At 32.8% G+C, this 25832-nt stretch overlaps 5 protein-coding genes across 5 annotated transcripts; 3 read left to right on the top strand and 2 right to left on the bottom strand.

Annotated features, from left to right (window-relative positions):
* The first annotated feature begins 755 nt into the window (after positions 1-755).
* LOC145745134 (haloacid dehalogenase-like hydrolase domain-containing 5) lies at positions 756-7455 on the top strand. The gene is made up of 9 exons (XM_082563129.1): positions 756-942; positions 1056-1256; positions 1710-1913; positions 2885-3096; positions 4303-4491; positions 4854-4929; positions 5529-5615; positions 5716-5814; positions 6466-7455. The coding sequence occupies exons 1-9, from the start codon at positions 868-870 to the stop codon at positions 6619-6621; spliced, it is 1299 nt and encodes a 432-aa protein (XP_082419255.1). The 5' UTR covers positions 756-867; the 3' UTR covers positions 6622-7455.
* Positions 7456-8134: 679 nt separating this feature from the next.
* LOC145745864 (dolichyl-diphosphooligosaccharide--protein glycosyltransferase subunit 1-like) lies at positions 8135-13181 on the top strand. Its single transcript, XM_082564041.1, has 10 exons — positions 8135-8382; positions 8776-8924; positions 9360-9567; positions 9830-10077; positions 10586-10740; positions 10856-10955; positions 11023-11329; positions 11832-11900; positions 12057-12185; positions 12929-13181. The coding sequence occupies exons 1-10, from the start codon at positions 8167-8169 to the stop codon at positions 13109-13111; spliced, it is 1764 nt and encodes a 587-aa protein (XP_082420167.1). The 5' UTR covers positions 8135-8166; the 3' UTR covers positions 13112-13181.
* Positions 13182-13616: 435 nt separating this feature from the next.
* LOC145745865 (beta-1,3-galactosyl-O-glycosyl-glycoprotein beta-1,6-N-acetylglucosaminyltransferase-like) lies at positions 13617-17607 on the bottom strand. The gene is made up of 9 exons (XM_082564042.1): positions 16595-17607; positions 15974-16252; positions 15860-15902; positions 15613-15744; positions 15363-15523; positions 15029-15253; positions 14792-14941; positions 14474-14631; positions 13617-14197 (listed from the first exon to the last, which is right to left on the bottom strand). The coding sequence occupies exons 2-9, from the start codon at positions 16213-16215 to the stop codon at positions 13809-13811; spliced, it is 1500 nt and encodes a 499-aa protein (XP_082420168.1). The 5' UTR covers positions 16216-16252; positions 16595-17607; the 3' UTR covers positions 13617-13808.
* A 1562-nt stretch (positions 17608-19169) lies between these two features.
* On the bottom strand, positions 19170-20308 carry LOC145745831 (uncharacterized). The gene is made up of 4 exons (XM_082563999.1): positions 20165-20308; positions 19754-19817; positions 19505-19610; positions 19170-19370 (listed from the first exon to the last, which is right to left on the bottom strand). Exons 1-4 carry the CDS (start codon positions 20238-20240, stop codon positions 19254-19256), a joined length of 363 nt encoding a protein of 120 aa, XP_082420125.1. The 5' UTR covers positions 20241-20308; the 3' UTR covers positions 19170-19253.
* Positions 20309-21301: 993 nt separating this feature from the next.
* On the top strand, positions 21302-25260 carry LOC145744945 (uncharacterized). The gene is made up of 8 exons (XM_082562920.1): positions 21302-21368; positions 21453-21639; positions 22438-22635; positions 23186-23318; positions 23384-23517; positions 23579-23732; positions 24167-24413; positions 24896-25260. Exons 1-8 carry the CDS (start codon positions 21302-21304, stop codon positions 25258-25260), a joined length of 1485 nt encoding a protein of 494 aa, XP_082419046.1.
* Positions 25261-25832: the final 572 nt, after the last annotated feature.

The raw sequence follows: 25832 nt of genomic DNA, 5'->3' as shown, positions 1-25832 counted from the left end.
TGTGTTTGATTAAAAAAGATTGGTAAAAAAAGGTTAAAATAGCAGTAGGTTGTGAAACTAAACCACACAAAAGGATTAGTTAGAAAATCTGTTTTTATTTTTAGCAAAGTTATTTTATTTAGGATTAAAGTGTTTATAAAGCTTGTACATATTTTGACCTTGTTATAAAACTTGTGGTCTGAAATTTAAAAACAATTTAGTCAAAATATTTACTCGCCTCGCACCACTAAACTTAATCTTATTGGTCAGAAAAAAGAGGCGTACGGGTTACTAAAGTTCAGTCTCAAGGAACCCGTCCGGCCAGTGACGTCATTTTCTTTGAAATGTTTTTTTGATCAAAAATCGTTTTTTGTTAGTTTCGAAAGACTGATGGAGTTTGTTTAATATAAAAGCTGTTAAGGAAGATTGGATTATTTATTTTTTAAGTTAGCTGGGTTAACTGTACCATTAAAAAAAATAGGTTTTTATTAATTGATTAATCGTAAAACTTCGTTTGTTGACCTTCGGTTTAAATTTTGAAATTTAATTAATTTATCACCAACTTATATTATTAAAAGTAAATGTAAACTGTGATACCTAACACCTTAGGTGTTGAAACCTTGTCCAAATGACCTCGTGACGTAATTGTTAAAAACCAACAACATGACGTGTTAGAATTAATGTTATTAATTAACCACATGCGTCATAATTAATGATATTTTAAACTCAGTCTGTATAGGTTAGAAATATAATTTAAATTAATTATTTTTAGAATTTCTGTGATTTAAAGAGCTGTATTTTGCTAAGTATTAGTAAGAATAAACATTTATTCTGTAAAAGATTTCGCTGTGGAGAAATAAACTTCGGTGTTGGAGACTTATTGGAGGAATGGCTCTTTTAAAACCAAATCTTTTTAGAATTACATCAAAAACTTTGGCAAGATCTATTTCTACAGCATGTCAGGTAATCTTAAACATTAATAAACAAAATAATAAAGTTTTTTTTTAAGGAATATAAAGTTATTTAATTTATAAAAATATTTTAATAAATTTGATTTAGATTTTTTTAAATTACAGGACCCAGGGTTTGGGCTTTTATTCGATATTGATGGTGTCTTAATTCGTGGCAAGAAACCAATTCCTGCAGCACAGGCCGCTTTTCAGAAGTTGGTCGACTCGAACGGCAAGTTTAAAGTTCCGTCAGTTTTTGTCACAAATGCCGGCAACGCTCTTGCCCGCACTAAATCTGAACAATTGTCGGAAGCCCTGGGAGTGGAGGTAAAATAAAAATTTTAAATAAATAAAAATGTTTAACAATTATTATAGTTTGATTGGATTTTGAAGGATAATTATTAAAAGTGTGGTGTAGTGGCCAAAACACTTCATACACTACATGAGGTCGTGTGTTCAATCTCCACTGCTTTTATTCTTACACGACATGAGGTTGTTGGTTCAACCCCCACTGCTTTTATGCTGTAGCGCCCTTGAGTAAAGCAACGGTATAAACCCGTGCTAAGCCAGCACTTATTCAGCAGCATAATTATCGGTCAATTATAATCTTTAATATCCCAAACTGCCAAAGGCAACTCGAGACTAGGTTGGGGTAACTGGTGTTACTCAATGTTTAAGTCACGCAATCGACCTTCCTACATCGAGAATAAAGATATATACGAAAAAACATAATTATATTTAAAATACAAAGTTTAATTAAGAAATTGTTTGAAATTCTAGATAACTTCAGAGCAGGTTATGATGTCACATAGCCCATTAAGAATGTTTCCAGAATATCACGACAAATGTGTTCTTCTATCGGGGCAGGGACCCATCGAACAAATAGCAAAGAAAATTGGGTTTACTAACACTGTCACAGTTGAGCAAATACGACAAGCGTTTCCAAATCTCGATATGGTCGATCATTCACGACGACCAATGGAGGTAATTAATCGGAAACCCTGTTTTTGTAAAATAATTTTTAATAACAAAAAAAAAATTAAATTTTAATTAATTTTACTTTAAATTTTCAATTTTAAAATTTTAGTTTAAAACAGATAGCTTTTAAATTATTTATTTCAGTTGATTGTCACTAAAGATTAAATTTTGTCATTGGCACAGATTTAAATTATTGATTTTAGAGCTAAACATATGTCAATGACCTTTAAATCAATGATACCAACTAACATCTGTGCAATAGATTGTAAAGGGTTAAAGTGTGTACAAAATACATAAAAATAAGTCCAACATTTAGTTTTTAAACACCAATCTTAATTGTTGTAATATGGTCAAAATTCTTAACTAATATTTGCCAGTGATAATTTACATGGACACCACAAACTGCAGTTTTGTTTATTTTTCATGGCTTTTAAATTGAACTTACATATTGTCCAATATAAATAGATATAAACTACCATATTGACCGGCAGCGTGGTGTAGTGGTAAGAACACTTGCTACACCACTAATGAGGTCGTGGGTTCAATCCCCACCGCTCTCATGCTGTAGCGCCCTTGGGTAAGGTGCTATAAACGGTGTGAACTCCTGCTGAGCCAGCATGTAATCAGCAGCATAATTACCGGGCAATTATAATCTATATAATATCCCAAATTGCCACAGGCAACTCGAGACTGGGTCGGAGTAACTGATGTTACTCTATGTTTAAGTCGCGCATTTGACTTTCCCACATCGAGGATAAAGATATATACAAAAAAAAAAGTAATGATAGCTGGCCCTAAAGTCATGATTTTAATTGTTGTATTAAGGTTGCAACTCTTAACTAATATTTGCTTATGATAATTTACCCTCACACCACAAGTGGCAGTTTTAATTAGGCGTTATAAATTGGACAAACATATATATATATATGTATATTACTAAACTCCATTATTTAAAAATGTTTAATTTTATTTTACAGCAACCTTCTATAGCTGACAAATTTCCTAAAATTGATGCAATTATTTTATTTGGTGAACCTGTGAGGTGGGAGACCAATCTTCAACTTATTATAGATGTTTTGCTCACCCATGGGGCCTTAAATGACCCCATTAAAGAAGATATGGACCCCCATTTACCCGTGCTTGCTTGCAACATGGATTTGCTGTGGATGGCTGAAAGCCACATGCCAAGGTTAGTTTGCAAAAAAAAAAATTTTGCTAAAATTTAAAAAAAATCAAAGTTTTTTTTAAATGTGGATTTAAAAATTCTAAAATTTATAAAAACCTTTTTGTTTTAGTTTGGAAATTTAAATATTTTAGTTTGTTATAGAACTGTGCTTAGTTTGTTTATAATTTAAATTATTTAATCATTAGTTTAAAAGGAAGGTTTTAATAATGTTGACATTTTAGGATTTCCCATTCGTTTTTAATTAATCTTTGATTAACAAAACTAAATTAATTAATGTCTAAACTTACTGATGTCATAAACACAGGATATATTAGTCACTGTGATGTCATAATATGACCTGGACCTATTGTTTGTATTAGCTGGTCAAATTATGTTTGCGTTAACGTTTGTTGTTGGAATTTTGGTTTGGGGTATTTTGGTATGTTGTTAGTCACAATATATTTAAATAAATCTTACAGTAAATATAATATTTAAATTATATATTTATATTGTCTATTTATATTGTCCATTTTTCTTCTATTAATAAAGGTTTAATTTTGTAAAAACTAATTTAGGAAGGGGATTTTAAACATATGTAAATCAGTTTATAATTTTCTCCTTTACCCGGTTTTAATTAAAGCCGGTTGTAAAGTAACCTTTTGTAACCTAATATTTTATTTAAAATTTGTAAAATTTTCTTTGTTCAAAATCTGAATTTTTAAACTAATTTTACGCCCAGTGATTCTTAAGTAGTGTTGTCTATTTTAAGGCTCATGATTGGTTAACATACTGCTCTCTTATTGGTTGTAAAGTGGGTGTGTATCCTACTTAATTCTCAGTAATTTGGGAGCATGTAATTGTGCCAAAATTTATTTATAAGTCAGTAAAACCTGTTTTGCTGGTTCAATATAAATTTAAATACAAAGATAAATGTCATACACACTATCTATATGCATGCTATATACAATGCTATATACAACAAACCCTTGTGGTTCATATATTTATATTTATGTCTAATTCATTTGCTTACAAAATCAATTAAACTTTTGTTGTTTGTGGTGCATGTGTAAATTATCTTCAGCAAATATTAGTTAAGAATTGTGACCATATTACAACAAATAAAATTATTTTTAATTTGTGTTTTAAAAAGTAATTAAAAATCAAAAAATTTATAGATTATAGAATAAAAGTTAGATAACAAACTTAAATTAAAGTTATTCTTTTTTTTAGGTTTGGTCATGGTACTTTTATGCACTGTCTAGAGAGTGTTTATCTTAAAATGGTGGGGGAACCTTTAAGGTATACTGCATTGATGGGTAAACCTAGTGAGATAACTTACCGTTACGCTGATAAACTGATCAACAGGATTGCTGCTAAGATGAATTTTAATAAACCAATCAGAAGTTTGTACGCTATTGGGTGAGTTAAAGTGTTTTTCTAACTTTTTTTTGTATATATCTTAAGCTCGATGTGGGAAAGTCGAATGCGCGACCTAAACATAGAGTAACATAAGTTACTCCGACCCAGTCTCGAGTTGCCTGTAGCAGTTTGGGATATTATTAAATATAATTGCCCGATAATTATGCTGCTGTTTAAGTGTTGGCTCAGCAGGAGTTCATATCGTTTATAGCGCCTCACCTAAGGGTGCTACAGCATTAGATCAGTGGGGATTAAACCCACGACCTCATGCATTGTAAGAAGTAAGCTTCATTATATATGGATGCTAACTACATTAAAAAATTAGTAAATTCATATTTAATTCTTATTTTATTTAATTTTAGTGACAACCCAATGGCTGACATTTATGGAGCAAATTTATTTAACAAAATATTAAAAGAAGAGAACAAAAGAAAACAGGTAAAAGTGCCTACTCTAATAAAGTGTTTACCAAAGCGTGAACTAATTAAAATTAACAGAATAAAAAATTGATTGGTTATACTTTAGTTAATTTTATTTAAGTGATTGGCTTTTTTTGTTTTATATTCGATGAACAAGTTTTAAGTTTTGGTGGCGTAATAAATTAACTCGGTTGGTTTGCTTATTTACTTGGCTATAAAGCATGTCACAAAATGCTAGCAGTGGGAATTCAACTCAAGATCTTAAGTATCAGATTTAACGAAATGGTAAAGTGGATAATAAATATGATCCTGGGTTTGATTCCACTGCTGCTATGTTGTAACATCTTTAAGAAAAACCTGAGGGACCTAGGTTTGATTCTCACTGCTGGCATATTGTAACATCCTTGAGTAAAACCTAAGGTATTGGGTTTAATTCCCACTGCTGCCATGTTGGAGCATCCTAGGGTAAGGTCTGAGGTCCATGTTTTAGCATTAAAAAGCATCTTTACATTAGCTACACTGTTAAGCTCAAAACAATTTAGACAATACCATCCACAATCTACCTTGTAACAAATTTTTCTTATTTTACTTGTGTTAAAACAAATTTATTGCATGTAGAATGAAGGCCAGCAAACAACAAAGTTGAAACAGAAAAATCTGCATGCCAATACCAGAAACATGGCAACTAGTGCACGAGATAATAACGTAAATTGATTTTTAAACTAATATACATGGATCATTTAATATTTTAAGTTTTTATTTTATTTATCAAAATTTAGACATTACAAATAATTTTTGTTTACAGATAATGACATCACACAATGAAGTTATGACATCACAAACAGGGGTTCAGAGTTGTGACTCAGTGTTAGTTTGTACCGGGGTTTACTCACCACTACCTGGGGTAAGTTGTTTATCCTCGATATGGGAGTAAACTCACAATTTTAATTTTATCACCATTGTTTATTTAAATTATTATTGATAAAGTTAGTTAGGTGCTGATTAAATTTTATTTATATTAATTTATAGATTTTACCACGCACAAATAATGTAAGAATATAAAATGAGTTTATTGTCATTAAATTATTTACAAAAATAATTTTCCTGTTAAATAATATCTACATGATATTAAAATTATTTTATTTTTCTGTTGCTTTTTTGTGTGATTAAATTGTTATTGTCTATTCTATAATAGGCTTACCAATTTTGCATTTAATTTTTTTTTATATATATCTTTATCCTCCATGTGGGAAAGTTGACTTCACAACTTAAACATAAAGTAACATCAGTTACCCTCACCCAGTCTCGAGTTGCCTGTGGCAGTTTGGGATATTATAGATTATAGTTGCCCGATAATTAGGCTGCTGATTAGGTGCTGGCTAAGCAGGAGGTCATACCGTTTATAGCGCTTTACTCAAGGGCGCTACAGCATAAGGTCAGTGAGGATTGAACCCACGATGTGGTGTAGCAAGTGTTCTTACCACTACACCACGCTACCGGTTAAATTTAACAGTAGGTGATTACCAAACAAATAAAATTTTAATTTATCTTACAGGGAAGTAGTTACCAAATCCCTCGTCACTTCCACGGACCCCGTGACATTGAGTTCGACGTGAACTTGTGCGTTCCGACCCACATCACTGAGAACGTGGATTCCGCTCTTGACCTCATCTATGAACAGGAGAACTTTAACATCAACTCTGAAGTCTGATGATATCATTAGTTGATTTAATGATGTCATTGTTAGCATTGTGATGTCATATTTTAACATAGCTTTGCTTTTATCTTTATTAACATTTTGTTATTGTTTACTTTATGATGTCATCAGCTTTCTGGTGATGTCATTATTTATTTTTTGATGTCATCAACTTTGTTGTGATGTCAATATTTATTTTGTGTATCATCAACTTTTATGGTGATGTCATTAGTGGTTTTGTGATGTCATCAATTTTCTGGTGATGTCATTATTAGTTTTATGATGTCATCAATTTTCTGGTGATGTCATTATTTATTTTGTGATGTCATCAATTTTCTGGTGATGTCATTATTCGTTTTATGATGTCAGCAATAATTTAGAAATTAATTTGCTTTTTTTGCTAGCTTAGAAACAAACAGCATTTGTTCTTTTACTATGACCTCACAAAATTAAAATCTTTCGAGCAAAATACGTAAAATTTTAAAGCTGCCTTTTAAGAATTAGATTTCCTGAAATTTCTATTTCAATTTTTTTGTTTTTAGTATTTATTTTTGTTCCTTAATTTCACTGTGTTTTGATTTGAAAGAGAATTATGTTTATTTTGACAAATTTTATTTTTTATCAACTAACGGCTTCTTTTTAGTTAAAAGTTTTTATGTTTTATAATTTTGTTTTAATTTTGCACAATATAAATTTGAGGAACTAATTTATTTATTTTCTGTATTTGAGCATTTTCTAATTAGATTCTTGATTAAATTGATAAAATATAAAAATTGCAGTTTAAATTTTCTGTTTTTTTTAAATTATTGCAAAATTGTTCTTATTTGTTTAAGCAATACACAATTCTGTTCCTTAGCTTGGTGGTTGTTGCTCTTAGATTAATAAAAAAAATAAAAAAAACATGTTATATATCTTTATCCTCGTTGTGGGAAGGTCGACTTTACAACTTAAACATGGAGTAACATCAGTTACCCGACCCAGTCTCAAGTTGCCTGTGGCAGTTTGGGATATTATGGATTAAAATTGACCAATAATTATGCTGCTGATTAAGTGCTGGCTTAGCAGGAGTTCATACCGTTTATAGCACCTTACTCAAGGGCGCTACAGAATAAGAACAGTGGAGATTGAACACACGACCTTAAGTGGTGCAGCAAGTGTTCTGTTTTCTACCAAACAATAATATTTTAATAACTAAAAATACCTATAATTGTAACATTTTATATGTTGTTTTTATTTTTTAGTAAAAGTTTTATAACATTGTTCTTGTGTTAAAGGAAATAAACATAATTGTAAAATTAAATAAAATACAATTTTTCGAGGATAAACTTAATTTTAAGAATTACGTGTAATGATGTTATTCAGTAAACCATGACAATCATCGTGGCACCGGTATTCGCTGTAGCGATTCTATTGTTGAAGGGAGTTTTAGAATTTGCAAAACAATATTTTTTACTTAAATTTTGTTTTAAACTTTGATTTGAACTAGAAATATTGATAATAAGTTTGTATTTTTTTGTTATATAGGTTTTTAAGTATTTAAATTAGTTGAAGTTATTAAAAATGAGGGTTTTTGTTTTATTTTGTGCGTTAATTTTGGGAACGAATGCGAATTTGGTGAACGAGGAAGTTTCTAGAAATATTGACCTCAAGACACATTTGGTGAAGGTGACGACAAGTTTGACCTTGAGGAACGATGGAACTGGACCCCTCCCTGCTTTCCAATTTACAGTTGATCCCTCCCATGCAAAACAACTTTCATGGATCCAAGTTACTGAGGTGAAGTATTAAAATAATTTTTTTTTAGTATGTAAATTTATCTTCAATGGGGTAGTACTAAAATACAGGATGCGGGAAGTTGCGGGGTGTGGGAAATACCGAGGCCGTATGTAAACGTTAATAAAAAAACGCTGAATGCGGAAAAGGACGGACTTTTTATACCCTCCCCTAATCTTCCCTTGTGCTTTATATTCAATTTCGCATAATTTCTTGACCTTTAAAGTCAATCCCGCATCACCCCTTAGCTCTTTAGGTAAATACTGCTTTCATCCCGCAATAAAGTACAAAAATTCCGATAATTTCCACTATTAACACATTGCTGCTGTGAATATTTAGCGTGATGAATTCTGTTAAATTAAGCAAAAAATAAAGTGTTGTTAATTAAATTTACAGGAAGGAGAAGAAGAAGGATTAAAGTTAAAGGAAACAAATTTGGAGAAGAGGATTTTTGTCGTAACTCTTCCATCCAAGTTGAACCCAACAGAAACGATTAAACTCGTCGTGGAGGAAATTTATCCAAACTCAGTCAATCCATTCCCCAAGTAAGTCCAATTAAGGTTTTATTTCAAACCGGCAGCGTGGTGTAGTGGTAAGAACACTTGCTACACCACACATGAGGTCGTGGGTTCCATTCCCACTGATCTTATGCTGTAGCGCCCTTGAGTAAGGTGCTATAAACGGTATGAACTCCTGCTGAGCCAGCACTTAATCAGCAGTTTAATTATCGGGCAATTATAATCTATAATATCTTAAACTGCCAAAGGCAACTCGAGACTGGGCCGGGGTATCTGTTGTTACTCTATGTTTAGGTCATGAAGTCAACCCACATCAAGGATAAAAAAAATAATAACGAATGTAGTACACCATACTGTATTACAGTGTTTTTGTCCTTGTTTTTTTAAAAAACAATAATTGTGTGTAAAATTTTAGAAGAAATAAGATTATATATATTTTTAAACTTTATAATATTACTTTAGGGAAATCACCCAGTCTCAGAACCAACTTGTTGTTTACCGTGGCAACCATTTCTACTACTCCCCCTACCCCACTGAGTCCCAATCCACCCAAGTTGATTTGTCCTCAAACTCGATCGAGAGTTTCACAAAGTTTGGCAACCCTGAAAAAGAGGATTCAACGATCACTTATTCTGGGGAGGAATTCAAGAATGTTGCCCCCAACAGCCAAGTAAGTTTAAAGTCTTTTTTTAGAATATTTTTAATTAATTATAATTTCTAATTTAACTATGATTTATTTTAATTAATTATAATTAAGTGAACTTAAAGATTTTTTAAAATATTTAAATTATGATTTTGGTTTTTTTTGGGCAACTTTATTTTTAAATTTTTTCCAGTTAAATAAAATTATTTTTAATTTTTAATTTATTTATTTAAACCCTTTTAAAGTAAGTAAATTTCTATTATTTTCAAATTGTTAAACTTCTGAACAGAACAACATGAAAATCCACTTTGAGAACAACAATCCCTTCCTCACCATCTCCAAACTTGAACGAGTCATCGAGGTTTCACATTGGGGGAATATTGCTGTCGAGGAGACCGTGGATATCCGCCACACGGGGGCAAAGTTGAAGGGGTCGTTCAGTCGTTATGACTACCAACGACAACCCAATAGCGGGGCTTCGTCGGTGAAAACTTTTAAAAGTATTTTGCCAGCATCAGCGGCAGATGTTTACTACAGGTTGGCTTGGTTTTGAGTCTGATTCTAAACAACCGTAAAAATCTTTGAACACTTAAAGTCATTTAGGACAATGTGGACAATGTAGCTATAGTGCTTATAAAGCATTGTCCACATAATTAACTATAATATTACCATTATAAACTTGGACCATAACCTTGCTTACCTTAACCATATAAATCAACTTAATCTTTTATCCTGCTTTCCCTAAATCTAGGTAATAGTAATAGTGCCTATTACAACTTAAAATGTATCATATAAATGAATTTAATCTATAACTTTGCTTGCCCTAATTATGCTACCCTGCTAGTGCTCACCGTTCTCTATATATTTAAAGGTTGTTAATAGTTGTCAAAGTGTGCATTGTTTACTTATGGTTTTAGAGGTTTAAGTTTTTTTTATTGGTTTGACTAAAAATATAGTTTAGGTATTTAGTTTATTACCTGACCACCATTATAACTTTAATTTTGTAAACTTGATTGCAATTTATAAACAAAATTATCCTCCACAGAGATGAAATCGGAAATATCTCGACCTCCAACTTGTTTGTGTCAGAGGAATCCGTTGACTTTGAGATCCGCCCTCGATTCCCGCTCTTCGGAGGTTGGAAGACTCATTACTACTTTGGGTACAACCTCCCCAGCTACAACTATCTTTATACCAGAGGTAAAATCTTCCTTTTAACTATCTTGTATGTTAAATTTTTAACATTTTTTAAAGGTTGTTCTTGTTTAGTTAAGAACATTGTTATTGTTGTTCAATTTGTATTATGACATTACAGGTGATGTAAATGCGCTAAAAATGAGGTTTGTTGACCACATAATGGACGATCAGGTGATTGATGACCTTACAGTTAAAATCATTCTTCCAGAGGGAGCCAAGTGAGTTGAAATCTTTTCTTTTTTTACTCAAATTCCATAAATTAATTTTTTTTATGATAACCTTCAGAAACATCAAGGTCGATCTTCCGTACCCAGCAGAGCGTGACGACGACCAACTTCACTTCACATACCTTGACACGGTTGGTCGCCCCGTCGTCGTGCTCCACAAACACCACCTGGTGGAGCAACATATCTCGGACTTTGTCGTCAGCTACTCGTTCAACAAATTGTTGTTGTTGCAAGAACCTTTGTTGATCGTCGGATCTTTCTTCTTGTTATTCTTCACCGTGATCATCATCGTTCGCTTGGACTTCTCCATCGCTCACGATCGCATCTCGGAGGCAAGAATGAGAGTCCAAGGAGTAATTGAACAGGTTTGTTTGGATTTTAAAGTGTCGATTTTGATGTTTAATTATGTAGAACAGATGTTTTTATTTGGTTTAATTTTTCGAACCTATTTTCCCTTGGTGGTAATGTTTGCCTCATTAATTACTCACCAAATTAATATTTTAAGTCTGGTGGTGTAGTACACCAGTCAGGCATTGGATTTTGAGCTAATAGGTTTCGGGTTCGAGCCGCACCAATGCCACATTATTTGCTCTTAAGCCTGGCATTACAGATAGCTTTAACATGGCACAACAGCACAACTTTAACCAATAAAAACCTATTATTATAAGTTGGAAAAAATATATATATTTAAAGTTTCGGGTCCAATAACAAAATAAGTTTAGAGTCGTGTTTTACAGATAGCTCAAACACAGCACAATCTTACTTAATTAATATAACAAAAACCTTTTTAAGGTAATACATGGAATAATACATATTTTTGAGTTTTGTGCTCAATAACGAGATCTTATTTTACTGATTTCATTTTAGGTTCAAGCCCAGCAAGCTAAGAGGGATTCTTGCTACAAAGCTTATGAGATCGCCATCACTAACTTTAAGGTGACAGAAATATCCCCTCTCCTTAGTTTATTTGTTGCTTGTTTATTCAAATTTTATTATTTGTTTTTTTATGCAAATATATTTTTTAATTATTATTTAAATTTTTTTTTTAATTTAATCGTTTTTTTTCCACTTCTATTATGACATCACACATAGGCATCGAAAGATCAAAATAGTTTTGCGACAACTCGTCGAAGTGTTGAGAAGGACCACAAGGAGGCGACAAACACAATCATTCAACTCATAGCGAAACTAAAGGAGGATGCTGTTGAGATAGGAGAAAAGGTAAGCACTTTATTTTTAAGGTAGACACTTTTTTATTAAATATGATTTCTATGTTAAATGGAAGCTGAAAGTAGACACTTTTTTAACTTTATTTAAAAATTTTTTTTTTTAAAGTGTTTTTATTTTTTATATAAATTTTAAAAAGGTCATAGTACAAAGCAAGATCAAAAACAAGAAAAAAAGAAACGTTAAAATAGAAAGAAAACCTGAGAATATAAAGGACAAGGTTTACTTAAATAAAAAGAGTTTTATATCTGAATATAGAAAGTTATTTTTGCTCAAATCTAACTCTTTAATCAGCATAGAAATAGCTACAGCATATTCTAAATAAAAGATTAAAACCCATGAAGCTACAGTGTTAGTTTAATCATTGAGTTAATGTAAAAAATTCTGAAAATGAATCTAGTTCTATATTACCGGCAGCGTGGTGTAGTAGTAAGAACACTTGCTACACCACCATGAGGTCGTGGGTTCAATCCCCATTGATCTCATGCTGTAGCGCCCTTGAGTAAGGTGCTATAAACGGTATGAACTCCTGCTAAGCCAGCACTTAATCAGCAGCATAATTATCGGGCAATTATATTCTATAATATCCCAAACTACCACAGGCAACTCGAGACTGGGTCAGAGTAACTGATGTTACTCTATGTTTAAGTTGCGCATTCGACTTTCCCACATTGAGGAGATATATACAAAAAAAAAAAAAAATTAAGCATCTTTTTTATCTTATTGTGTATCTTCAGGTCCTCCAGTTAAACCAACTGGATGCAAGTCTCAAAGAGAAGCTCGCACAGAGCATCCAACAAGCTGAGAAGTTGATGACCAAGAAGATCTCCCGGGAGCAGTATCTGGAGCTGGATGGGAAGATCCAGAAGAACTTGGTTGATCTTAAGGAGAAGTTGATGGAGATGACCGACAATCTTTAAAGAAGATGTCGTCGTTGTTAATTTGTTTTAATTTGAAGCAAAATTTTGTTGAATAAAAATTTGGATCCGACATTTGTTAAGTTGTTTAGAAAACCCCCGTAAATATTGTGGGTTTGCCCCAAAATTAGGGGGGGTTATTGTGTCCAAATTAATAAGTTTTAACTCTATATTCTTTATTTTGGTTTCAGTCCCTAGAATGCTGTCAAACTTTCCTCTAGTTGGATAAAAATCCGAGAAAAACCTTTACCATCTTTATTTTTAATTCCCTTTTTTTTATCTTTTCTATTTGAGCTTTCTTCAGCCAGGATCGAACCTTGAGTCCTGGGTAAATTGGGGGAGTTTTTGTACTTAAGTCAATAAGTTTTAATTTTTATATTTGTCAAACTTCCCTCGATCAGCAGAAAGACCCTGAACATCTTAATCTTCAGTTTCTTTTTGATTTAATCAGAATCGAACCTCTGGTCTTTCATGTTTTATCTTCAGCTATCGTGGTTTAAACCAAAAGTTTTCACATCACTACGATTTATTGCAAAATAATATAAACACAATACTAGGTACTATGACGTCATAACTATGATTTACGAAAACACAATAAACAGTTTGGCAACAAAGCACAGTGACGTCACCATCATATTACGTCACTGTAACGTAATCTTGAAGAAAAATAACTAAGGTACTAATAAGCACTATTGTGACGTCATAGAAAGCCGTATTTATGATATCGCGACGTCTGCGCTAGAGTTCGGTTTCTTAACCAAATATCTAGACACTCGATGGCGTAATAATCTACGTCATCATCGAACTTGTTCGCGAACAAATGATGTTGCCGTAGCAACCAGGGTAAGTCCCCGACCCCGTAGACGCAGACCCCGCGCGAGTACCTCCCTGCGCACCGGGGGTATACGTCATCAAGTCCCCCCCACTTGACGATCCTCGTGATCGACTCCATCTCGTTGTGGTCGTACTTGACGTGAGGGGGGTAACTGCCCGGTAGGTGGGGGTAGAAGCGCTGCAGGGTCGCCCACATGTGCTCGTCTGGGGAGTAAGTGTCCTGGTTCCACTCCAGGAACGCAGCCACTCTTGCGTCTGTGTAAACATTCATTATGACGTCATTATTACTATTGATAAATAATCGTTTAATCGTGTGACTGATGACGTCATTATTAGAAATTAACAATAACTGATGACGTCACCGCTATGACTTTACAATGACCAATGACGTCATTCATAAGACTTAAAAATGACGTCATTGCTTTGACTTAACAATGACTAATGATGTCACCACTATGATTTAACAATGGCGTCACCGCTATGACTTAACAATGACTGATGATGCCATGACATCACAATGACGTCACTCACCTGTCAACATGAAGTGAACCGCGTCCCAGGTCCAAATAAAGTAAGCTGACCCCGAGAACATGGGGACATCTAGCGGTGAGGGGGGTTTCTTTTTCCCGGTTTGCTCGACTTTCCCGTACTCAGTCGCCTTCGTGGGGAGCACAAACGAGGATTCGTACCTGGGAACAATAGGGCATTGTTGGTGCATTGTTTAAGCCATTATTACGTAATAAGGAAGAGCTATTGTTGGTTTTAACAAACGTCATTGTTGAATTTAACAATATAGTTACAAAAGCGGTTTGTTACGTCATAATTCATGTATAATGACGTCACAATTACCTCTTTTTCTTGTGCGGTGGAGCAATAAAAGTTTCCAAATTATTGAAACCTTGCAAAGATTTTAAATTCCGGATAATTTCGAAATTTGTTTTCAGCGGAAAATCTTGTCCACATAAATTAATGACGTATCTCCATGGAACAACCGATCGCCTATGACGTCATAATAAAATAGTTTATTTGTGGTTATGTTAAAACTAAAAATCTTAAGTCTTGGGTTAATATTTCACTCAAACTCACTTTTTATTTAAATCTTGAAGACAATTTAAGTCAGCTTGTACTCGACTCCAGTGGGTGTAGAAAACTTCGCTGAGTTGACTCGCCATAAAAACATTCTCGAAGCATTTTGTAAGCTCTCTAACTCCCTCTATCAAGTCAGGTGAGCTCTTTTTGTCCACGTGGATGCAGTAGAGATTCTGTGGATGATAGACTGACCGCAAGAGGCGCTCGAACATCGACAGCTTCCTATAACAACAAGTGGCACATGAGTTAAGTCGTTTGCTGGTGCACGAGAGGTTGTAAGTTCAAATCCAGTCGAACACATTTTTTATTTATAATAATTTCTAACACTTACTTGTGAATGGTGATGACGTAAGCAATAGGGAAAGCCCCTTCCTCCTTGGTTAACACGTGGTCGATATATTTTTGTTCTTGTTTAAAGTTCGAACAATTTCTAAAACTTTTTGCTAAATTTTCGTCGCGTTTTAACACCTCGTTTCGCTGACGTTCGAACGACTGTATGACGTCATAATAAAGTTACATACAATGGTTATAAAACGTAATTGAACTTTGACGTAAATCTTATGATCTATATATGACGTCACCTTTGACTTGAACTCGAGATTTTTGAGCGCTGTAGATTCTATGACGTCAGGATCCCCCCTGATGACCCCCCCACAGTCAATATCCGGGTACAAAGGGTCAGGTTTGATTATTAACTTGCTCAAACCTCGATCCTGTTAATATGACGTCACACTATAATCATTGTTATGACGTCACAGTATAAGCATTGTTATGACGTCACATTATAAGCATTGTTTCAATAAAGTTGAAAATTTAATTAATTTTTACCTCGGATGCGAAATCTTCTTGGTTTTCGTTACTTTCAAGAAACCTGATATTAAATTTTAATTTATTTTAATTAAAATTCTTAATTATAATAATTAATTAAAGATAACTCTGAACCTGATTTTATGAGAATTAAATTCTTCAAAACCATTTTTTCTTTTTGGGTACGCTTCTTGTGACGTCATACTTGGCCGGATTGTGACGACACGAAGCAGCAAAAACGCAACGAGCCACAACGCTGTGATGACGTAGAACATTTTCCCGATTAATTTGTTTGTTAATCGACAAACTCCACCACCAGGGTTTAAACACGAAACCTCTCGACTCATCTTTGTGTGAATTTTACTTTCTGACGTCATAATTACTATTTATTCCTAACCATTGTTCTCTGCGATTCTAGAACAAAAGAAAAACAGTTAATTCTGATAATCAACTACGTCACAAACAAAGCATAAATCAACTACGTCACAAACAAATCATCTGACGTTGCAGTTAATTTAAACTCTAAAGAAATTGAAAATTCTGTAAATCTAGAATTTGTTCCCCTTTTTTGTTTTGTTAAGATTTAACCACGTGACCACTTAACAAACAAATCACAAAAGCTCGAGTATTCTCGAACGCGAAGACGCGATAGTAATTGACCCAGACGTAAAGCTATTGTGACGTAACAGAACCCTAAAAACAGTTATTGTGATGTCACAACGTTAAGGTTATAACAAACAACTACTTGTAAACTACCTGCTTCTTATTGTTTTATGTTTATGACGTCATAGTATATGAATAATGGATGACTCGAATTTCTATAATTGATCTTATTTCTTGGTTTCAAATTTTGTTTAAAGTTTTGCTCAATTATTTCTTGAATATTGAACAAATATTTAAAGTTAAATTTAGCAGACCTCCCATATGTTTGCTTACTGATATATTTACTGATATGCTGGCAATATTGCTGCTGGCGAGAATTACCATAAGGACACAACTTGGATATTATCCACAATAGAAATAAAATATCACTTCTACAACTTGCGGTTTGTTAATAAACATTTCGACTACCATGTGCTTTCATTTTATTTGTGGCAGTTGTTTGTATTCCCCTAGTACTTTTAACTAATGCCACATTGCCACCGCGTTCTAATGCCACCGCGTTCTAGTATTTCTACTTAACTAAATAAGCCGAAAATCTGTTTTTTATACTGAGTAAGAACCCATTTATTTTAGTAAAATACTGAACAATATATCCTTTATTTAAACCCTCACATTTTTATTGTATTTGCTGTTAAATAAAATGCCTCATAAAACGCGCGTTTGTTTAGTTCGACGCTTTCTATGACGTCATAATTCATTTCCTTATTGCTTCTCCAATTCAATCATTTAATTTTTCTAATTGTGTTGCAGTGTGATGTAATAGAGAACTTGAATGGGTTGAATAAAATCGACATAAAACTTAAAAAACTATTTTTGATCCAATTCTGTTTTATTTTTACTTTCAAACTGAAAACTTATTAAATAAGGGCTATAAGAGTCTAGAATTGTTATGTTAATTATTAAAGGTTTTGTGACGTTATCGGGCACACATTGTTATGTCACTTTAACCTATTCACAAGTCACTTAAAACTTTATGGTTCTTATTAAAACTAACTTTGTGCTGAAGCTTTTTAACCAAACTTTCTCTTAACATTATGTTTGGCTTCTGTTAAAAAGTTGCTAATAACTCGTGGGCTGTGACGTCATAAAGTCTACTTGTCTTTTATGACGTATCTAAAACATGGTTGTACTCACTTTACAATCTATTTAACAACACGAAACCCTGTGTTGCTTACATAGCGCTTCCATTAATAAACAGCCTGGTTATACATTAAATCAATTTCCACGTTTATTTTGCTTCGGGCCATATTTCGGTAGAACCAAATTTCTAATATTTGCTCAAATCTCATTTAACTAACGCTCAGTTCTTAATTTTCTTGCAAACTGTAGCGAATTATTAATTTTAATTTTTAGGAACTGTCCTAATTGTTGGTTGATACAAGAATATAAAATTCTGGCTAATTCTTACGGAAATAAACTCTGAATTTAAGTAATGTCTAAATCCATGTTTATTAAGTGGCGTCCGTTCAGCAGAACGAAATTGCCTAACTGTTTTTAAAACGAACATTTGCACTTAATAAAAAGAGGAAATGAATCGTTGAAAAAATGATTCAATACCAGAAAAACGAGGTTAAAGTTCCCATGTGATAAGAGTTGTTAAATAACCCGCAAATTCGATAAACAAGTTATAGTTAAAAGCATTGAAACTTATTATTTAAATAGGGAGAAAAAATACGTTAAAGCTTGTCAGCAAATAAATAACAATTTCATTTTAAATTAACATGAAAAACTGTTTGTTTATAAAATTAAAAGTTAGCTTATGTGGATTTATCCAAAATAAGCTACACAAACAATCCTTAATTTGATGTTAAGGGCCACTACAAGTGTTGCTCTAGAACGTTAAAGCTTTAACACAGTTTAATGTGTAATAAACATCGCTACTTATATGTGATAAACATCGCTACTTCGATATGTTTGCATAATATCCATGTTGGTTCATGTTGCTATTTTAACTAACGTTAAGTTCTCAAGTTTTCTTTTAAAACAATCATTAAGTTCATGTTACTATTTTAACTAACGTTAAGTTTTTGAGTTTCTTGTTAAACAATCCTTAAGTTGAGGTTCCTATTTTAACTAACGTTAAGTTCTGAAGTTTCTTGTTAAACAATCATTAAGTTGATGTTAAAAGTCCCCACAAGTGCGCTTCTACAACGCTTAAGCTTATGCTAACTTAGTTTAAATTTGAAATACTTTTTCGCTACTTCAATATGTTTGTATAATATACTGGTAATTATAAATCAACAACTAAATGTTTATTAAGGCTAGAGCGAGCAAATTTAACCGTTTCCTTAACAACAAACTGTACATACGGTTATTAATTATAGCTTTAACCTACAACGTACAATGACAAATACTGCGTTTCCTCTGCGTATGTTGTTGTTCAATATCTTAAATGCGGGTTGTGTACAAACCAAGTTAATTAAACTAATTGAAATTTTATTTACAAAATATTAAGTTTAATTGACTTCGATTTCAAATCATTAAAAGGAGTTATTTTTTTAGGATTTTTGACGACATTTTTAAGATGACGTCATATTTTCAATTAAATTTTAATTATCCGTTTTTAATTAGGTGCCACAGGTTTATTAATCTAATTAACGTTTGTAATGCTATGTTATAAAATCTACCAGCAGTGGGAATTGAACTCACGACCCCAAAACATTTAAGACCAGTTACTGTTCATTTATTTACATATTATTACAAGTAGCGGACAGCAATGTTTTTGTACACAGTTATTTTTAACTTTGTTTTCTTATGAAGAAGGGGGGTTTGTCGTACAAATATAATGGTTGTACTCTCCTGGTTGGGGTTGGCAGAAAAGGCCTTTGGTTGGATTGATTTCAAGTTCGTCTAACTTCTGAAGGTGGCGCTAAAGATTAAAAACAAATTATCAAGTTTTTTTCGTATTTTTTTTAACTATTAAAAATACGGATTAACTATTAACGCGGATCATTAATACGGATTAGTTATATTGCGGATCAATAATACGGATAATTATCATACGTCATTTCCTTTCATGCATTCAATTTCCTCCTCGGATAAATCGTGCGAATCTTTTGGTCTCCGACAAAGACAATAAACCCGGTCTCTGACTAAGACATCCGCCGGCCTTAATTGAAAAACAATTGTTATAAATTTAACCCATTTAAAAACATGCGAAGTTTAATAATTCTAACACCAAGTTAAACTTAATATAATGACGTCATTTATGTGATGATGACGCCAATGACGTTACTAATGTCACTAACGTACCAGAAAGTCGAGCAGTTGACTATTATTTCGTCATAAGTCCCTCCAATTGTGACGTGGCAAGTACCTTAAAAATGAAGGTAATAGGTTTAAGTTAATATACAAGGAGTTAAATTACAAGTTAAAGGGTTTCGGGTTTGAGTCCCACCAATGCCAAACTATTTATCCTTGAGCCCGGGGGTTCACCAATAGTTTAAACACGTCACAACAGCGCAACTTTGTCAATAAAAATATAACTTTTCATCTTAAAGTAAAATAGTTGTATCTATTTACAATATTTATAAGGTGTCTGGTTCGATTACCAGCACATACAGTAATATTTTCTACCAACACAACTGCGAGGTTGTGCGTTTGATTACCACCGCTAACAGATTGCCATAAAATCTTACAACAGCTTATAATATTAGAACTTACATGTGTTAGCGTGGATGATTTCAAAGCTGATAAAAGTGAAAAAAACAACCGCTAGTGCGCACACGAGAGTCTTCATTTTGTTATTTACTTGCTCGACAAAATTGTAAAATTAAAAATAAAAAGGATTTAAAATTGTTTTAATTGCTAAACAAAATAATGAAACAAAATTAATATCAATTTTTGAAAAGTCATAAAAAGGTTAATTTACTTAATTTAAATCATTTATTTTTGTAGGCTAAAATATATAAATTAAACTCTTTTTTAAAAGCGTTTTTAAATTTAAAAAATGTGAATTTTAATTCACAACACGTGCTAGTATAAACGCTTTTAAAATTATAATTTAAATTTTATAATTAACATCGCAAAAATTAAAAACTTTTTATAATTAGCAGCGGAGATTTAAAAAATAATAATCAACCTAAACTTAACTTAACTTAACTTAGTCAAATATATTTTAACTTAAGATCCCGTTTAACTTGAGTTAAGTTGCCGCGTTCCGACCTAAACTTGAGTCTAGAAATGTTTACTCGGTGCTGAATTTAAAGTTTTTTCCGTGAGAAAAATTTGCCGCCGATTTCTCGTCTAAAACTTTATTCTAAATCAATTCATCGTAACAATGAGATCATAATTAAATTAGAACACGAAAAATCGTGTTTTCGGCCAATTATCGCTGCTTTAACATGTTCCGCTTATTGCATCACAATGCAACGCTATTTTGATTGTGTTTAAAATATTCATCCGCCAATTATGACTTTGACTTGACAAAAATTGGGTCACGCGATTTCAATATGACGTCATAAACATAATGTCACGTATTAGAAGTTGTTCGAGATCTTCTTTAAATTTTTAATAAAATATTTTTTTGATTTCGTAATTAATTAATTTTTAATAATTAATATTTTACCTTAACTAAAACTTTATTTTATTAAACTTATTTTAACTTAATTACTTAATTAAAACGGAAACTAGTTAGCCAAGTAATTAAACAAACCAAATCCACCTAAAAACTCAAAATTTCCTGAGGAAAAAAACTCAAATTTTTCGCCGAATTTCGATCCCGGCAAATTAACAAAAAACGCGGAGTAATTAAAATATTTTTGCTTTCCACGTTTTTCATTTGGTTTACTTAGTTCTAGAATGAGGATCTACTTTTTGCTTTTTCTTTGTTTCGTCACAAACCAGGTTTTATGCGAGAATAAAGAAGGTAGAATATATTTATTTAAATTATAACAAAGAAAATGTCAAAAATGTGGATTGTGACGTAGGTTGTTAATGATTGTTATTATAGAACCTCCATACTCAGTTTTATGTGATTATGACGCAATAAGAATCCAGGTTCCTGATTGGCTAATCCGAAAATCGATGATGATACAATCTATTGAACCGAATAATGACGTCAGAGTTTATGTTGGAACGTTCCAGGATGAACATAACGAAGATTGTGACGTCACAGAACTTACCGGCAGTGTTTATAAGTAAGTGACGTAACAATGAATGTAGTAAATTAAAACTTTTGTTTTCGCGGAAATATATCAAGTTTTTTTCGTTAAATTCATCCGCGGGTTACGTGATGTATTATCAGTGAAGCGAACAGGAACATAAATCACTTTATTATTCATTTTTTTTAAATGAGGCGTGGATGGAATTTGTTAAAAACAGGAAAAGTTTCGCACGACTTGAGTTGTTGACATGATTTGTAAACTATTCTCTTTATGTCCTGTTTTAGGTTCTTTAAATAACAATAAACATATTAATTAGTTAAATTAGGTGAATATTTGTTTATTCTAACTAAAATAAAAATAAGTCTTCTTCTAAAATTAACAATTAACAATAACAGATGTAGTGGTATGAAAACTAGCTACACTACATGAGGTACTGGGTTTGATCCCCGTCGATCTCATGGTGTAGCGCCCTTGAGTAAAGTGCTTAAAACAAGATAAACTCCTGCTAAGCCAATACTTAATTAGCAGCATAATTATCGAGCAATTATAATCTATAATATCCAAAATTGATAAAGGCAACTTAAGACTAGGTTGGAGTGGGTTAACTGTTTTTACTTCGGGGTAACTGTTGTTACTCGCGCATTCGACCTTCCCATATCGAGGATAAAGATGTATACAAAAAAGATATTAACATAAGTCAGTTATTCTTAGATTGACAGTAAACAATTAACAATTAATAAATTAATTTTAAAGTAAAATAAGATAAATTTAAGTTCACCACAAATTTCAACTTTAAAATTTTTATTTCCTAAAATTAAATCTTTGCCTTAGACTGGAATTAAACCCAAAATCTTCGTGCCAAACTACGTCATCAATCCACTTTGTTCGTGAACAAAAAGAAATTGTTTTTCGAAACCGAGTTTGGTGGGTATTGTTAGATCAACATGACGTCACAATGCCTCACTTTTTGTTCGACGTCAAATGTGTATACGATGATGATGTCATAATTAAATCGGCTGTAAACCCAAGGTATGACGTCATAGTTGTATTTGTTAATAAAAAATAAATTTACTTTAAATAAATTTTAACGTCATCAACCTTAAAACCTTCATTTAATAATAAAAGTTTAAGTTTAACTTTAAATAAAAACATTAACTTAAAACTACAACACTTTAATAAAGTAAATAATAATAATAAATTATACAAAATAAATAAATAGTCGTGGTAATATCTAATTCAAATGATCGCGGTCAAATATAAATTACAAGTTGCGACCACATTAATACAATTAAAATGGCGACGGTAGGGGTGCGATCGTAGGGGGGGGGGACTAGTTTCAAGAATAAAATTAACTTTAAATTTTACTATTTGCCCTGTAGTGTGGGGCGTCGGACTACGAGCCGAAAGGTTTGGGGTTCAAGCCGCACCAACGCCACATTATTCGCACTTGAGCTCCGTGTTTACAGATAGCTTAAACACGTCATAACAGCACATTCCTACCCGATAAAAAATATAAAACCTATCTCCTTAAAGGAACATGGAAAAAAAACTTATTTAGTTTTTTTTTAATTATTTTTAGTTGTTGTGGCCCCGCCCACTTTTTCATCGACCAATCAGAACTCGAGTTAGAGATTAATTATTCAAAGAAGGAATTTGTTAAGGGAAACTCCCTGGATCAAATATTGCCGCCATTTACCGATATCCCCGGTCACGTGAGTGGAGAAAATGTCACGTGACATTTAATATGACTTTTAAATATTTTTGTTAAAATTTTTAGATTTTGTTCGTTTCGGTTCGACTTCGCGATTTAAAATATCAACCTCTTGATCACGTGATCAAAATAAAAAAGTGTTCTGTGACGTCACACTACGACTACGAAAAAACAGACGGGAGTGACGTCATCAGAGATGGGTTTGTAATTTTATTAAATTCAGCAAAAAATCAAAAACCTAAAAATTAATTTTTTTTTCAGTTGTCCGGTGACCACTCATCCGTTACATCCCACAATGCTCAGCAACGCTGTGGGCGTGACGTCACAATTCAAGTTTGTTGTTAATGACGTCATCTCTTTGTTTTACTTGCATTGCAGTGTTGAGATTTGTTCGAGTTCCTGCAAACCTTCAACGGTGAGAATTTAAATATTTAAAAATAAAAATTTTGATTTCTGTCAGAACCTTTTTTAAACAAAAGTTAAAAGTCTGTCCGTTGATCAGCGTTTTAATTTGTCATAGTCTCAACTCTCAACCAATATTTGCTTGCGATAATTTACCTGCACATAACAAACGGCATTTTTAATTATTTTGTAGGCCTATTAATTGGACATTCATTTATGTAACATCCTCTATTATACATACATGGCGCCAAACTACGTGCCGAAAAGTTTCGGTTTCGAGCCGCTTTTATGCCACACTATTTGTCTTTTCAGCCCGATGTTTGCGGATAGCTCAGACACGTCACAATACCACACCCTTACCCAATAAAAATTATAAAACCTATCACCTTAAAGGAATATGGATACAAAAAATTACCAAGTTGATCCGTCAATCAATTTAAATTTCAGTGCGAAATAAGAAATCGTCGTTCGTTCTTTGTATCTTCATCTCTACGTATTGTTGACGTCACAAACGGCAGCGACGTCACAACAACGACTGACGTCATTACAACCAGTGACGTCACAACTACAAGTGGAGCTATGGACAACAGTGACGTCATGAACACGGTTAATGTTACAATTGGTCCGGTGTTCGTGCAAAAACAAACAAAATTGGAAAAGAAAAAAGATCCCGAGGTCAAAGTTCAAGAATTAGGTAAATTTTATGACGTAATTGTTTCATGACGTCATAAAGATTCGTTAATCAATTAATTAACGAATATTGCGGGCCTGTTGTAACATTTTTTGCATCTGCAAATGTAACCGATTTGACGCAGGTTTCCATTAACAAAAGCACTGGTTGTAATATTGTCAAAATACACGAAATATTTGTCTTGTCAATCTCGCAAACTTCCTGATCCCTTTAGGTAAATACTGCATTTATCCTTAAGGTAAATACTGCACTTATGCCGTTCCGTCCCGCATTCCGCGAATTTTTGTTAACGTTTACATACGACCCCACACTGTCCCGCATCCCGTACTTTAGTATTGTCCAAATCGCGCGCCACAACCTTTAATTTTTAGCCTTTTTATTGATTATACCAATATCTTAACCCGTTTTAAAATAACCAATTATTACAATAGTTAAATGCGGGTAATGTAATTGTATTCACCTAACTAAAATTGTTTTAATTTTAGGCGATTGGGAGGATACTCCTTCAAATTTTATTCCAATTTTTCTGGCAATTTCGAACCTGAGTTGCATCGTTATGTTGGCCATGCTCTGCTACGCCCTCGGTCGGTCGGTTGGAGCGAACCGAAGAAAACGATTTCAAAATTCCTTCCAACAAAATCTATACCGCCGCCCTAATACCTTGTTTAACAACCTTAGTCCAACTATATCTGTATGTGAGTTAAAGGATTGCTCGTTTAAAGAAGTCAAAAACTCAAGACCTTCAAAATCTTCACAGAGGGTGAAAATGTTGAGCGCAAGGTCACTGGGCCATGATATACCCCCAATGTTATCTACAACCCCCCGTAACAGTCCAGTTTCAACCCCATAACTCTTTGGATTTGGTCAATTAATGTATATTGATTGTTAATTAATAAAATATTGAAGTTAATTAACGTGTTTGGTTAATTTTCACAGGTTGAATTTGTCATTAAAAATCTTGCCTTTTGTAGGGGCCTTTTAGTCGTACATTTACTTACCCCGCCTACCCCATCATTTTACCCACCCTAAACACCCTCTCTCTTTTACCTAGTCTATGGTTAGTTGTTTCAACCTATGTTGTTAGGTGGACGTTAATTAAGTTAATTCGTTTAAAAATCGCATTTTTTGAAACTAAGTTTTGTTGTGGAATTGGATCCGACTTCTTTGTTTATTGAAATTGACACCAAATTGTTTACTAACTATAGTAAGTGGAATTAATCCAAGTAATTAGGTTAATCGAAAAAAGTTTACGAAGTTGATTAAATTATATGATTTTGGAATAAAAATGGCGTCTAAAATATTATGAAAATGATAAAAAATGCGCGTGATTTATGAAAATGGGCGGCAATAGAAAAAATCCCCTAAAATGGAAAGTTTATTGACATGTTTTGTCTGCAATGTCTAAAATTAAAGAAAATAAGT

Source organism: Corella eumyota, chromosome 3 (assembly GCF_963082875.1).
Source record: "Corella eumyota chromosome 3, kaCorEumy4.1, whole genome shotgun sequence".
NCBI classification, from domain to species: domain Eukaryota; kingdom Metazoa; phylum Chordata; class Ascidiacea; order Phlebobranchia; family Corellidae; genus Corella; species Corella eumyota.
This window is presented reverse-complemented; position numbering and strand designations above follow the sequence as displayed.

Coding starts and splice junctions, on each gene's coding strand:
- LOC145745134 (XM_082563129.1), top strand. CDS start 868: ATGGCTCTTTTAAAACCAAATCTTTTTAGAATTACATCAAAAACTTTG. Junction 1,257..1,709: donor CGGAAGCCCTGGGAGTGGAG/GTAAAATAAAAA, acceptor TTGAAATTCTAG/ATAACTTCAGAGCAGGTTAT. Junction 5,616..5,715: donor CTAGTGCACGAGATAATAAC/GTAAATTGATTT, acceptor TTTTGTTTACAG/ATAATGACATCACACAATGA.
- LOC145745864 (XM_082564041.1), top strand. CDS start 8,167: ATGAGGGTTTTTGTTTTATTTTGTGCGTTAATTTTGGGAACGAATGCG. Junction 8,925..9,359: donor TCAGTCAATCCATTCCCCAA/GTAAGTCCAATT, acceptor ATATTACTTTAG/GGAAATCACCCAGTCTCAGA. Junction 9,568..9,829: donor ATGTTGCCCCCAACAGCCAA/GTAAGTTTAAAG, acceptor ACTTCTGAACAG/AACAACATGAAAATCCACTT.
- LOC145745865 (XM_082564042.1), bottom strand. CDS start 16,215: ATGACGTCAGAAAGTAAAATTCACACAAAGATGAGTCGAGAGGTTTCG. Junction 15,745..15,859: donor AAGAAGATTTCGCATCCGAG/GTAAAAATTAAT, acceptor TCATATTAACAG/GATCGAGGTTTGAGCAAGTT. Junction 14,942..15,028: donor CTTCAAGATTTAAATAAAAA/GTGAGTTTGAGT, acceptor ATGACGTCATAG/GCGATCGGTTGTTCCATGGA.
- LOC145745831 (XM_082563999.1), bottom strand. CDS start 20,240: ATGAAGACTCTCGTGTGCGCACTAGCGGTTGTTTTTTTCACTTTTATC. Junction 19,611..19,753: donor GTCAACTGCTCGACTTTCTG/GTACGTTAGTGA, acceptor TTTTCAATTAAG/GCCGGCGGATGTCTTAGTCA. Junction 19,371..19,504: donor AATGCATGAAAGGAAATGAC/GTATGATAATTA, acceptor TTTAATCTTTAG/CGCCACCTTCAGAAGTTAGA.
- LOC145744945 (XM_082562920.1), top strand. CDS start 21,302: ATGAGGATCTACTTTTTGCTTTTTCTTTGTTTCGTCACAAACCAGGTT. Junction 23,733..24,166: donor GTTCCTGCAAACCTTCAACG/GTGAGAATTTAA, acceptor TTTAAATTTCAG/TGCGAAATAAGAAATCGTCG. Junction 24,414..24,895: donor GGTCAAAGTTCAAGAATTAG/GTAAATTTTATG, acceptor TTTTAATTTTAG/GCGATTGGGAGGATACTCCT.